The 13,915-nt window shown below is 37.6% G+C and overlaps 2 protein-coding genes and 1 long non-coding RNA gene across 4 annotated transcripts in view; 1 reads left to right on the top strand and 2 right to left on the bottom strand.

The window, feature by feature from the left end:
- Nucleotides 1-6,261, top strand: part of LOC115233957 (protein lethal(2)essential for life-like) — a 9,098-nt gene extending 2,837 nt beyond the window's left edge. Inside the window, 3 exon segments of the mRNA XM_029804621.1 lie at nucleotides 4-428; nucleotides 5,825-6,047; nucleotides 6,050-6,261. Coding sequence (XP_029660481.1) covers nucleotides 102-428; nucleotides 5,825-6,047; nucleotides 6,050-6,231 — 732 coding nt within the window. The 5' untranslated portion in view covers nucleotides 4-101 and the 3' untranslated portion in view covers nucleotides 6,232-6,261.
- On the bottom strand, nucleotides 4,103-8,374 carry LOC115233963. The gene is made up of 3 exons (XR_003883863.1): nucleotides 8,188-8,374; nucleotides 7,113-7,225; nucleotides 4,103-6,324 (listed from the first exon to the last, which is right to left on the bottom strand). It is a non-coding gene; the product is annotated as an uncharacterized LOC115233963 (long non-coding RNA).
- A 4,107-nt stretch (nucleotides 8,375-12,481) lies between these two features.
- The window catches only part of LOC115233942 (aquaporin AQPAe.a-like), a 4,253-nt gene continuing 2,819 nt past the window's right edge, over nucleotides 12,482-13,915 (bottom strand). The window contains exon 6 of one of the 2 annotated variants that reach the window (XM_029804606.1): nucleotides 12,482-12,701. In XM_029804606.1, the coding sequence (XP_029660466.1) occupies nucleotides 12,621-12,701 (81 nt within the window). In that variant the 3' untranslated portion in view covers nucleotides 12,482-12,620. Of the gene's footprint in view, nucleotides 12,702-13,336; nucleotides 13,788-13,915 lie in introns of those variants that run through there. The other variant, XM_029804598.1, reaches the window with a different exon arrangement.

The raw sequence follows: 13,915 nt of genomic DNA, 5'->3' as shown, positions 1-13,915 counted from the left end.
TATTATATATGCTATAGTTGTGTGATTCAATTGCCAAACTTCATTCACGCCTATTTCTCGCCCGGGACGCTTATATTTTATTTGTTCGTGTCTCCAGAAAAATGTATATTTCTTCTTGTTTTTACGTTCGAGCAGAGTATCGACCGGTCATTATTGATTGTTCGATTGATTCGCAGATGTCAATCGTGCCTCTAGTTTTCCGCGATTGGTGGGACGATATCGATCGTCCCGTCTCGCGGCTCTTGGATCAACACTTTGGCACTGGCCTCCACCGAGATGATCTGATTTCGAATTTTACCGGTCTTGGTTTCAATCGAGCCCCTTTACGCTCGATTATCGGGAACACGTACTATCGACCGTGGAAGAACGTGACGCGTCAGAGCTCAAGCGGATCTAGCACGATCCAGTTGGACAATAATAATTTCCAGGTTGGTATTTAGAACGATTTTGCGCACAGAAATAAAAAAGAATGTCGCGTAGTGCGATTAGATCGAAAGTGAAGTCGCATACTGCTTTTTGTGAATCTCTACGAGCAAAATAAAATTTTTGATCTGCAGCTTTTTTCTGTCACAACGGATCAGCGAAATAATAAAATGACTAAAGTGCCTATTTTTAATGCTGTCCAGTCGCTAAAATTTTAATTAATTTTATTAATAATATTTTAACGATACTTTATTCGACTGAGATGTTGTGTCCAAATATCTTATTAATCTCGATGTCGTATGATGACACGTTTATTTCTTTTGTCTTAATAATAGTTCTATTCAAAAAGAATTTTGTTGCCAAACAGACTATTTTTGTATCTTGACGTATCTGAATTAGTGCTTTTTAACTATCTTTATGTTTGTTACATGTTTCCGTTTGCTAATTATTTTTAGAAATTTATTCAGTTTATTGCTTCGAGAAGTTTTCGTAGAAACACGGAAAATTTTAGATTTATTTATCAGAAAATGTATTCATTTTCACCTATTGACCCTGTGCTCGTGTATATTACGTGACGTTACTGTGAAACGATTTTTTGTTATTTACATCACCAAACGATTCTTTATTTAGTCTTTACATTCGTGATAAAACGAGAAATGACCTCAAATTAAAAGCTTTGCTTTGTAAGAGTAGTTTTGCTTTTATTGGTACTTTAATTGCTATTAGAGTTTGTCATTTTGATGTTCGTAATTGTTGTCTTAGAATGCGCATTTATCTACATGATGTTTCATCTAGTTACGTTCAAGTCTTGCGATCAGATGGGCTTATTGAGCTCGAAATATCTTTTTGCTAAAATTAATGCAATTTGCAAAGGATGCCTCGTGAGTTTATCCTCTATGTGTCAGTTCAAGATGCTAATGATCGAGTTTGATCGGACCTTTTATTTGCATAGTCATTAATACGATAGCATTTTTTCTCAGGAAAGTGTTAAAAGCTTACTTAAAAATACATTATAGGGCAAAAGTACTGCTGCAATGGTCCAATTCCGTCTTTCGCAAAATCCTGCCAGCTGCAGGATTTTGCGAAAGAAAGGAATTGGCCAGAAATTATTTAGAACAATAAGAAGTTCAAAGATTTAATATCTCCTTACGCAATAATCGATTCAATAATAATAATCGATAACGTAAATCGATGATAAAACGGTTATCACCTCTCAATTAATTCGCAATTCAAATCTCGCCGCTAATTTCGCTTCGAGGATATCGTTATTCTAAATTGCTTATAATTTTTGAAGCCGCTTTTGCGAGTTTTTGCAATTTCTGAAAGCAATCTTCTATTTGTGTTATCTCAAAATGCGTCAGACGGAAAACTCTTTATTTTCTTGTCAAATGTGCGTTCGCTCGTTCGGTTTAGTTTCAGAGTGCGGCAAGAAAACGTAAACAAGAAGCAACGCGCGTTAAAATTATCATGGAATGTCCCGAACGCGAATGAGTTAATATATTATTTTTAGACGTGTTTTAGAGTGTATTTTTATTCGTTATGAGTAAGAGAATTGCAGAACCGCCTACGGCTATCGTGTAACCTTCCCGGATTGTGGAAAGTTACGCGATAGCCGTCGCGATTCTAATACGACTATTAATAAATGCGATTTACGAATCGGAGAAAAATTCACGGGAATCGCGATTCGGGATGATATGCACGCGATTAATATCTAGGATTAACACGCGCTGCGGATATACCGATTATCTTACGCTGCAGTTATTCTAAAACACACAATAGATAAGTCAAGAATCTCAAGAATCGACTGCTCTGTTGTCGCGTTCGCGAGTATCGCGAGTAGATTAGATTGGGCCTGGATCAGTCTGCAAAAGGCATTTCTCTTTCTCAAAAAGATTCTACGAGGATAAAGAGTACGTTATATCTCTTTGATTATTTGACCTCTTTAAATCTTCGACTATATCCTCGTGATTTCAAACTGGATAAAACGTCCGCGAAATCGCTCTACTTTACAATCCTCTAGATCGCTCAGCTATCCGCCTCAGATTTACTGTGACTTAGTAACTCGACAGTAATATCGATCGTTAATTTACAATTTGTGCTCATAAAAGTCGCTTAACAAGTTTCGAAATCATAAATGCGCGTATATTATGAGTAGCTTTTATTTACCGTGAAAGTGTCATGATAGTCTAAATTCATGAATTCGCAAAAGAAAGAATTATTGGCCTGTTATAATATTATTTATCTTATCTCGAAAGTTCGATGAAATATCGCGAGCAAAATATAACCGGTTTATTGTTTTTGCGATAACTTAATCACGGCCTGAAGCGACAATCATTTTCTTTTTTCTATAGTGGTTATCTACGTCAAATACAAAATGTGTAATTCGCCTAAACTCATGAATTCGCACGTCGTCGGTTCACCAAATTACATTTATCGCGATTTTATTATGAATGTACAGGACAGTTCTAAATTCATGAATTCAAGATTATTCTGACCCAATGCGTTATAATTACAATTGCCTTCTGTTGAGGAAGTTCGATGATGCAACAGCGAGCGAAATGTGTAATCGGTTTACGCGTTTATAACTTAGGCTGAGACACGACTTAAACTGACGATCTCTTTAGTGGTTTTTTTGGTGTTTATAATTCGAGCGCGATTTGTATTGGACGCAAAACATATTTTATATCGAATACAAAGAGCCTCGATAATGATACTCTACAAAAAAATTACGATATATAATAAGTGTATACTTTTCTTGTTACCCTTTTTATCGAAAAAACGTAGATTTCGTGGCGAATCGTATTAGATTTCAAAATCTAGAAAAGTCGCTGGAGACAAATGACAAGAGATGACGGGAATGAGTGACAAAGGAAAATAACGAAGAGGCGCATTCGTAAGAGGGAAAATAAAAGAAGAAGGAAAAGGAGGGATTGATTAAGGGTTGGGGAGAGGAACGGGTTAACGGAAAAGATCAGAACGTCGCGAACGAAGGTTCTATCTAATAAGGCTCGAACGCTACTTTCAAAGGGGTCGACAAATCGGCCGCGCGGTCATTAAAAATTAAAAAAAAAAAGAAAGGAACCCAAACACGAGGGAATCGAATGTAAGAGACGAAAGAAACTCAAGAAAAGCCCACTAGATATGCTAACGAACGAAAAATCCGGAACACCAGAAGGCCCAAAAAGCTAATGACTGCTTTTGCTGCACTTGTCGGTATCAATGTCATGTCTCTAGCACGCACATTACATGTAATCATGCGATTGTGCGTACGACGTGAGGTCGACTGGAGCGGCAGCTCGGTAATTTTTGACAGGATGGTGAGATGAGTGTTCGATCGGGACTATTTTCGCTCGGAATAGGATGAGTGGGTATTTTTTAACCCCTCCCTCTCGACGAGGGAGGGTATACGAATGAATCGAATTGGAGAGACGACTTTTCTTTTTTTACCGGATAAGCTGTTTTTTATCTATTTTTCTTTCTTTCTTCGAGAGACGCCGTTATCCTCCTCGTTCGCCGAAATGTTCTACGAAAGGTACGCGTATCAAAAGAGGATGATCGCGCTGCGCGATCTCCGATCAGTCGCGCTAGTTTCAAAATCTCTATGAAATCACAGTTTTACCACCACAGTTCTGTTTTACCTCCACTTCTTTAATCTCTCTTAACGTGTTTTATTTATTTATTTTTTTTTGTTATTTTCGCTCTTTCCGCGATATTTTTTCCTCGCGCGATCGCGCGTACGGTTTGCCTGCCGCAGCTCTGAAATGATTCTCTTTCCCGCTGTACTTTTTACATTCTATGTTCAAAGTCGCACGCAGAAATCGCGCGCAGCAGCCACGGAATAAAATATGCAACCGAAAGAGTGGATTGTTATCGTTATATATATTATCGTGTCGCGCTTAATCAGTCTTGTTCAATGAAAAAACCGAGACTCGCGGCGTCGTCCCGACGAGCCGACGCGCCCCCCTTTCGAAGGGGGCGCAGGCTCACGCGAACGAACCTCAAGCCCCGGTCCTTCTGGCTATAATCTCTATATAAAAATAAATGCTTTTTTGAATACCCTCAACAAGATAGAATCGTACAAAATTTGACTTTTGTCCTTTTGTTTTTTTTTTTTCTCTTACACGGAATCCTTTTTTTTTATCTCTTTATTTGTACAAAATATGTCGCTCTGCGCGCAGCACTCGAGTCGACCGTTTACGGATCGGTTACTCCGTATAACTTCTTTTTTTCCTCTCCTCTTCTATTCTTTTTTTTTTTTTGGTACTATTTTCGAAATGCACAGCCAATCATCCTCCACTAACTTACTTCGCGCTCGCGCTCACCAAGTTCCAGGATCACGCAGGATCACCCGGAGAAACTCGATTCGTCTCTATTTTATTACCGTCGGTTGTTGAAGCTTCCTTGCTCTCTATGCCGGAGTGTTACCCATCTGATGTATTATGTTTTTTTTTAATTTTTGTATTTCGCAATTTTTCTCATTCCCGTCAAAAAGCAAATCGCTAGCCGCGAGAAGTATCGGCCACCACGGTCGCGACTGATCGCTCCCGTTACGACCGATGCGGCACTCGCGATAAGTACAAAAAAATCACCTACTTGTATGTGTGTATGCTCGTTTTTTTTGAATTCGTTTTTTTTGATTGTTCCTTTTTTTTTCGTTAAAAAAAAAAAGGAACAATCTCACACAAGTAGGTGCGCCTGGCAACTACATCTTCCCGATTTGGTTTTGTACCATTTAACGCGCTTTAATGCGCGATGATCTAAAGAGACGCGGCGGAATTACATATGAAAGAGTCGCGAAAAATCGAAAAATGAAAGATAAAAAAATGCCTTTTACGACACGCTTATTTGACGGTCAAGACTACGGGTCTAGAATATTGGCCGAATTATCATTTTCATTCCTCGTCGCAGAAACTCCAACAACCGTGTCTGATCGGCAGAACCGACCCCGGCGGTTCCCTAAACGGGAGATGTGGAAGAACGAATGCAAATTAAACGAATTTCAAATAGTTTGCCGGAAGGATTGTGCGCAAAGTAGCTCTGTGTGTTTTAATATATGCGCTATGGACGCATGGCGTTCGAGATCCTCTTCCGAAGAAGAATTTAATTCGAAAGAGAAACACAACAAACAAATACTAATTTGCGAGACAAAAAAAAAATTAAATTGCTTATCTTATTGTTCAAAATACAACCATAATTCTCGGAGTAAACTCGCTCAGGGAAATGATACTTAACTTGCGCTCTGCGAATGCATGGCCAGAACGATGATGTGCGTTTGCGCTTTGCTCTCAGAAGAATGCGAAATTTCTGTCCTCGATGACGCTCTTGGAAAGAGGATCTTGAATGAAGCTAATAATTTCCGGGGCCTCCTCACGGGGCCGCGCTTTCTCTCTCTGATCCGCAGGTGATACTGGACGTGCAACAATTCTCACCGGACGAGATCACGGTGAAGACAGTCGACAACTACGTTATTGTCGAGGCCAAGCACGAGGAGAGACAAGACGAGCACGGCTACATCAGCAGGCACTTCATACGCAGATACGTCCTGCCACCATCTCACGATCTCGTCAATGTCACCTCGACTCTTTCCTCGGATGGTGTACTAACTGTCACGGCGCCCAAAAAGGTACAATCGAGCCAAGACCCACGTTAACATCCGCCCTGCTCTCTCATCCGCGGACACGACCGCGAACGAATAGAGCCTCTTTCTCTCTTTCTCTCACTAGCCCCTTCTATCACTCTTTCTCCCTCTCCCGTCTTTGTTATAGTTGGTGCGGCTTACGTTACATGTTTGAATTTTTTGCTTTTTGATTCCAATGTTTCCAATGCTGTGCCTCAGTATGCGGTATTAGAGGAGGCAGATGGTGTCGACGGTTTTGGATCAAACTACGAGTCTGCTCTAAACTACAAAATAGAATATGACTTGTTAACGTACGAAATTCAGCACGCAATGTTTATGTGGACAAGGCACATTTTTTTATATCAGTGTGCGTCGATTTTAAGGGAAATTATATATTGAAATTCGACGATATTTTAAAAAGCAAACGACAAACTGTCGCGAAAGAATGATAAGGATATATTCAGCGATTTCATCTGAATATCCTTAAGTTTCTTATTTAGTATTCTTATATTTAAAAGCGATTGCTTTTAAATATTGAAACTCATATCAAATTCTATTAAAATCGATGACACTTATTACTAATCGAGTTTCTACAGTTATAGTTTATCAGAAATGACATTTATGTAATCTTTTCTTACTTTTATCATTTTTATTATTATTTAAACGCTATTGTTAAATATCATTAAAGTATGAAAATCGAGATTTGATTTCAAGTATATTCAATTATATGTATATAGAATCGTTTTTAATTACTCATATCAAAGAGAGTTTTGATTTTAAACAATATATAAAACTAATAATAGATAATTATAATTTTTTTTTTCGATACCTCTAATGCATAAAAAAGTAGCTTTACATTATCGTAAATATTTTTTCTATATCATCGACGTAAGAATAGTTCAAAGCCGCGTTTATTATACTACGGCTTGTTATACTACGCGCTTGTTTAAACTATGGCTCGCATTGATTTTAATCATCGTATTTTTAACCCTTCTAGTTCATTGTCCATAAGCATAATCCTATTATAACTTAATGCATAATATATTATTGTCCCTAAATTTTATGCGCTTACCTGTATCTCGAAGTTCTCTCCTCATATTTGTTCAAAGTGTAAAGGTATTTCGAACTCTAATTCACGCCTGTCGTCGCGTACGGATTGTTCAAGCACCGACCCCGTAGGGTGCACTAAAAAACGCAAACGCATAGCTCTCATAATTCGCTTATTTTAATTTCTAATGATATTTTTCTCGCGTTTTTTTCAGAACATAACGCCAGCTAATACGGAAAGAGTCATCAATGTTATTCAAACGGGAGAACCAGCTGCCAAACCGGTTCCCGTCGAAACAACTGCAACCATCACTACTGCCGACTAAAAAATGTATTGTCTGAAACTCTCATTCCGGTATATTCGTTTTATTTCTTTACTTTCTCCATTTTATCATTCATGTAATGAAACAATTTTGTTAAATGATATAACAGCGCCATAATTTTAATACAATAATGTTTCTTTCTAATACATCATAGAGAAATATAATTTCTTAGCACGTTGTCATATGAAAATATACAATTGCGTAATGTTATTTTGTTGCAATGTTCAATAGAAATATTCGAGTTATCTTTCTCTTAATATGATTATCAATTAGAGTTGAACTTGAATTTAATTGATTCTCTTTCCTTGTTTCTTCCCAATCATAATTTATTGTTAGTTAAACATAGTATAGATAGTTAAACCATAGTTAAATTTAATTGACATTATTGAAAACAAGTCTAATACCAGATACCATGACAAAAATGTGTATATAAATAGAATTAAAAGATTGTTGTTAAGAAATATAATTTCTTAGCACGTTATTAATTAAAAAGTGAAAAAAATCAAGATATTAAATGTTCTAATACATTCATCTTTTTCATGTATTTTTCTATTACTTTTTCAATACTTTAAACAGTTATACAGCAAATAAATCATTTGTAATAATTCTCCTTTAAATTTCCATCGCAAGATGACCAAGGTCAGGCATGACGTCAATCATCTTCGTCACTGAGTTACAATAGAAAAGTCTAATCTACTCCGACTAGCTTAATAGATCAAAATCGCGTTAAACTTGTTACAAATGAAAAAAAGGAAAACCCAATGAAGGGATACCTACGGTAAACTGTCGCGCTCCGCACCTGGTGCCCGCTCGCCTACATTTTCCCGTGCCGGCGGTCTCGATGAAATAAGAAGCCCAAGTGTGTTACACTGATGGTGAAGGGTGAAGGGGTCTTCGGGTGTTCGCTGCTCCGAACTGAACCAGGGTTTGTTTACGAATGCGCCGAGCCGGGCCGGCCGGTTGCCTTATATAGGCGCGCGCGACGTGCCGCGTCGCGTCGCAGCGCATGGAAGCTTCGAGAGTCTCTCGGTCACCGCCACACATAATGCGCAATAGCATGCGACCGCTCTTTTCGGGCCCAAGAAGGGCCCAATGTCATCCGCGGTCACGATATTCGGCATCGCCAGGACGAAATCTGTCGATCGGTACGCGTGTCGGAATGTTTTTTCCATCGCATAGCTGAGAAATTAACGAATACCGAGTATTGATCGGCCCGGCCAAAGAGAGGCGACGGGACGGGGTTTCTGGCACGTTCTCTCCGACCGGGGGCCCCACCACATCACCCAACCCATACGCGAGCGAGCAAAACGACGTACCATACCCCGCCACCTCCGCGCATTGTCATTAGCACGGTCAACCGGTATATGATATAATACTGCCTGCGTATCTTCCCGCTAGTTGATGCCTGTGTGTATCTCGTTTATTTTGTATCTCGAAGAAAGATTATCTGTGTACGTGAGGATCGGGTAAAAAAAGAAATGATCATCTTTGGAGTCTATTGCGTAGTGAAGTTACTGCGCAGATGATTCCCTTCGTGTAGATGCGATCTTCAAGGACAACCTTGGTTCGCCCTAGTTCTGTTTTTATTTATTTCTTTAATAGTAGCCGGGTCCGCGTTTAGGATCACTGATTTATGTTGACTAGATACATTCCTAGACCTAGACGTGTGATAAAATTCGCATTCAATATGTAATGCGCGATAATGAAGATTCTGTTATCGCTAGAGACAAGGTCAGTTCCATTGGTAAACAGATTAAAGACGAATTATTTTCGTCGATACAAAGTGATGCCAAAAACAAAGGGAAGGGGCCGGCTTATATTATGATATAATATTGCGTCACATCGCATGCGTGCTCCACGTCGAAATGTTGAAACGCAATTTCTTCGGTCGGAGGCGTTCGCGGTGGGATTTCCGTACTGCGCAGGCAACCCGAACGACCTTCCAGCCGTTCCGGCGTGGTTTTTTATCAGCTCTTGAAACGAATGACAGCTATTTTTACGAGATTTCGAGGCGCGGTCGAGGCCTGGTCGGCTACGCGACTCGACATATTTGCAAACACACGAGAGAGTCGAGTTGACTCACGCATGATACGGCGTGATAGTGTGCGAATGGGCAATTTTCATATAAATGCGAAATCGCCGACAAAAATTGGAGATGGAAACATTGCGTAGTATCACCTGGACCATCGAAATAACGAGTATGCGAAGATAATTTTCGCTCGTGAAGATGAACGAAATCACGCGGGAAAAATTAATCTGCTCGTATTCATTGAAGATCGGAACGTCTTCAATGTTGCGAGCGTCGAGCTACGACATAATAGCGATGATACAACCGGGTTGCATAATATTACGTTCGTTCCTTTTTCGGCGTATCATGTACCGCTCTATCGATTTCCTTTTCATATCGCTCGTTAGGCCGACCAACACGTATATATCTCAGCTATAAAGGCAGCTTCTCTTTAAGCAGAACGCAATTAATGCAATTTTATTCAGGAGTATATAAGGGTCGCGCGCGCCAGATACTTATCTCTCCCTGCGAGATCGCCTTTTTGTAGGTCGCTAACAACGGCCGGCGGATTAGGCTCGACGGAAGGGTGAACGAAACTACTTCATACAAATATGTATGCACAATGTGCTGTGCGATACCTCGTTACATTCAGGTGTCATTCAGAACGGCGTAATGAAATGCGAAGATAGACGGTTGCCAACTATGTATGTTGCATTGAACGGCGCGTTGATCTGTGGGAACTTTCTCAACGACGTCTCTCTTTTTCCGATTTAAACCAGTAAAAACATTGTTGACGAAATAATTTGCAATTAATGAGCCTTCCCAGGGATATACCCTCTTCCAATCTCGGCGGATCACTGGAACAAATCGATTTACACAGTTAGAAAAAAATCGAGAACATATTTTTTTTTAATCTCAAGAAAACAGTTGATTAAAATGAATGACCGTTAATAAATGTCATATATTTAATTCAGATTGTGAACAAAATATAGCTGAAATATTCGAATCTGAGTTTATCGTTTGTAGAGCATATCGTTTGCAAATAAATTTAGAACGCACGATACGGACATTAAGCGTATGCTTTTTATGCTGTTTCACATTCTGATTGTTTGGTTCACGAATAGTTCTCTGAGATTTATGAGTGTTATTACTATAGCCGAATAAACAAGTGTCATCTCAAATATATTCTGCACATACATTTCCAGATATTTTATATATTTTTTAAATAAATTATATTTGCTCGAATAATTAATATTAATAATAATCACCTTTTTACAAATAGAAAAAAATTGTATTAGATATCAATAAATATATATATATATATATACATATATAATAAATGAATTTGGGACAGATCGTTAAAAGGGCAGATATTGAAGTTTAGAATGTTCCAGAACATTCGAGGTACAGCTGCAGCAGCTAATCGATAGATGCATGAAGCGAGTTATAGATATAATGTATAGAAAGTGCGCGAGTATTTGTCTCCGATCAACAAAATAAACATGTTTATTATATCTTCATTTCATCTATTATTTCTCTTCACAATTGTTTTTTTACGATAAAAATGGAAATTAAAATAAGGAGAAAGCAAATTAATTATTACTATATCATAAGTTATAAAATGCTGCATTTTATATAATCTTTGCAACTGATATTAATACTTTCAACTCAGATATAGCAATTATACATGATAATAATACGAGGGTATAAATTTCTTTTTTAATACATGGTATATTTTTTTTAACGTGACAAAATAAAATATAACTGTGTAAAGTTAGAACGTTTCCCTTACGTCCCGTTTATATTAAACCCGAGGAGTTGTTTATACATCATCGGAGACAGGATAATATCTCCATACAAGGATAAACAACTATTACGCAATAGGAACGAAAATCGCCCCACCCTAATCGAGCGCGCGCGCAAGCTTTATTCTGCGAGAGAGGAAAGGTACTACGTCGCAATATTCTCCCTCCGATCACTGCTATAAAGTTCTCCTCGCTGCCGAGAAGCATCGTGTTGGTTATCCCTTCATCAACTCGCTACATAAATAACGAACCGGGACGGCTTCGTGCTTCTCCGAGCACACGATAACCTGTCCTGCCCGTTGGACTAATTTTAGTTGTCCCGCTGGTAAGGCGTGACCTTGAACTCGACAGTCACGTCGGGTTGATGTTGCAGTCGGGGCGGGATACGATACACACCCGGATAGCTCTCGCGAATCTTAAATTCCGGTCGCGCGGACTCGATCAGTCGACAGGCAAGCCGGTTCGCAACGATCCGTCTGTGACACTTGCGATATGACAATGTATTGCAAAGTATGTATATTACCGCAGGGTAGTTTCAACCCCAGGGTCCACGCAGGTGTGGATGCGATTCGGCGCGCGTTCTCGAAACGTCCGTGAAACGCCCTGCTATCGATCGCATCTATGACCAGGTCCTAGCCGCCGAGAGTATGTCGCTGGGTGAAGGTTGATGAACCCGTTGTGACATGATGTTTGGCTAGTCGGTGCATATCCGACGCATCAAATAAATCGCGGTGGGATTAGACGAACTGTAATCTTAGGAGATTATGCATTAGGAATGTCGCGCGAATTGTGGAGATTTTTGTGCATAATATTTTTATATATACTTGGCGTCGCGACTCTACCGCGTCGCTTGATCCCATGAAAATTGTATTGTTTCCTGTAGTTAGCAGTTACGAGCATATATATTTTATTAATTCTGTTGTGTGTCTCTGATTAACATATGAATTATATAAAAATTTATTTTTGTACTGATTCTGCCGTCACTATATAAATATTTTTATATAATTATATTTATCAGAACAGAATTTACGTCAAAGTGATGAAAGGAGAGACAACTTCGAAGGAGATCCGAATTATTAGTTTTTAGGACATTATTATAATGACTATATATATAATTTATACTAAATACACGTAATCCCCATTGCAATTGCATATATTATAAATCTATAAGAATTATAGTATAGACATAAAGGTACATATAAGAAAGAAATATATATGTATAACAGAATTGAAAATATATCTATATCTATATATATATACACACATGCAATATACACACATTACATACGTTGAGAAGAAGAGAAGATCTAAAAGTAAAGAAATAAAAATAAAACAGAGGACTCAGCGTGGGTTCTTTCAATGTTCTAGAAATTTCCAACAGATGCACTTCGACCATATTAGATCTCATCCACTAAGATGTTTATTTTTGAACTGCCAAGAAAGTTGAATCGTACTTTTCCAGTATGAAGTATATAATTCTAAGGAATATATATAATAATATTAAGGAAAGAGAAATTCGAAATAAACCTTTTAAAAATTATATATATATAAGATATATATTTTAGGATTATATAACTCTCTGAGTAATTTATATTTTTATTACGCAGCGCGTGTTCCTTCAAGAAATGCTGAGATTATAGAGTATGAATTTATCTAACCCGATACGTATATACTACACGGGGTTTGATGTACGCCGCGAGCGACTTAATTTCCGTTGTCAGGCGATCATATGGGCTGATGCATCGTCTATAAAGCGATATCTTATTCCACATCGTACCCTTCCCCGTTTGTACACAGCCGCATTTATCATACGGCAGCACATTGTGTGCGTGATATCGGTATCGACGTGCTTTCGTGGCTGCGCATGCACCGACGACGATGTACATATCCCGTACTTCACTTAAGCTAATGATATCAGTCACCAATCAATTTATGCACTCCACGAGCGAGGGAAAAGCGGTAATTTCACATTTCGAGGAACGTTGCGTGAAAATTTATTGCGAATGATTATTGTTATATTATTGCACTTACGCGCGCTTAAATCAGCATATATTTTAATATATAATTATATATAATAATATAATATTAATTATATATAATATAATATTTCTAATATTTCAATGAAAAGGAAGATTGTTATCGTATTGTTTGTCGTGTTTTATATCGTTATATCATGTTACATCCGCCATCTACTAAAGCTTAAAGTTACTTTAAAGAAACCTGACCAATAGATGATAATTTAAAGAAAATGTATGTGATTCATAATAGATGTATATTTATCTATCATGTAATTGTGTATTATGTAATATAAATAACATAAAACATAAATATACATAAAACTGATTAAAAATATTAATTATATATATTTTAATTTATACAGAATATAAAATTAAAATTGTTAAACTTGAACTTTACTTATATGGTATGAATTATTCGATTGTGACAAAACATTAAACAATTTTTCATCAACAAAACAAATAGATTCTTTTTGTTTTTTCTGCGAATAACATTTGATAAGCATACGTTCCAAGTAAAGCTCCCAAGATAGGACCAAGCCAATAAATCTAAGGAAACAAAAAATTAAATAAATAAAAATTTAACAGAAATAAGAAAATTAAAAAATAAAAAATTAAATTATTAAAAACATATTTTATTTTTTAAATATAATATATTTTATCTTTTTATAATTTAT

Source organism: Formica exsecta, unplaced genomic scaffold (assembly GCF_003651465.1).
Source record: "Formica exsecta isolate Colony F162 unplaced genomic scaffold, ASM365146v1 scaffold1056, whole genome shotgun sequence".
Taxonomy (NCBI): Eukaryota; Metazoa; Arthropoda; class Insecta; order Hymenoptera; family Formicidae; genus Formica; species Formica exsecta.
Note: the sequence above shows the minus strand (reverse complement) of the source record. Positions and strands in the feature narration are given on the sequence as shown.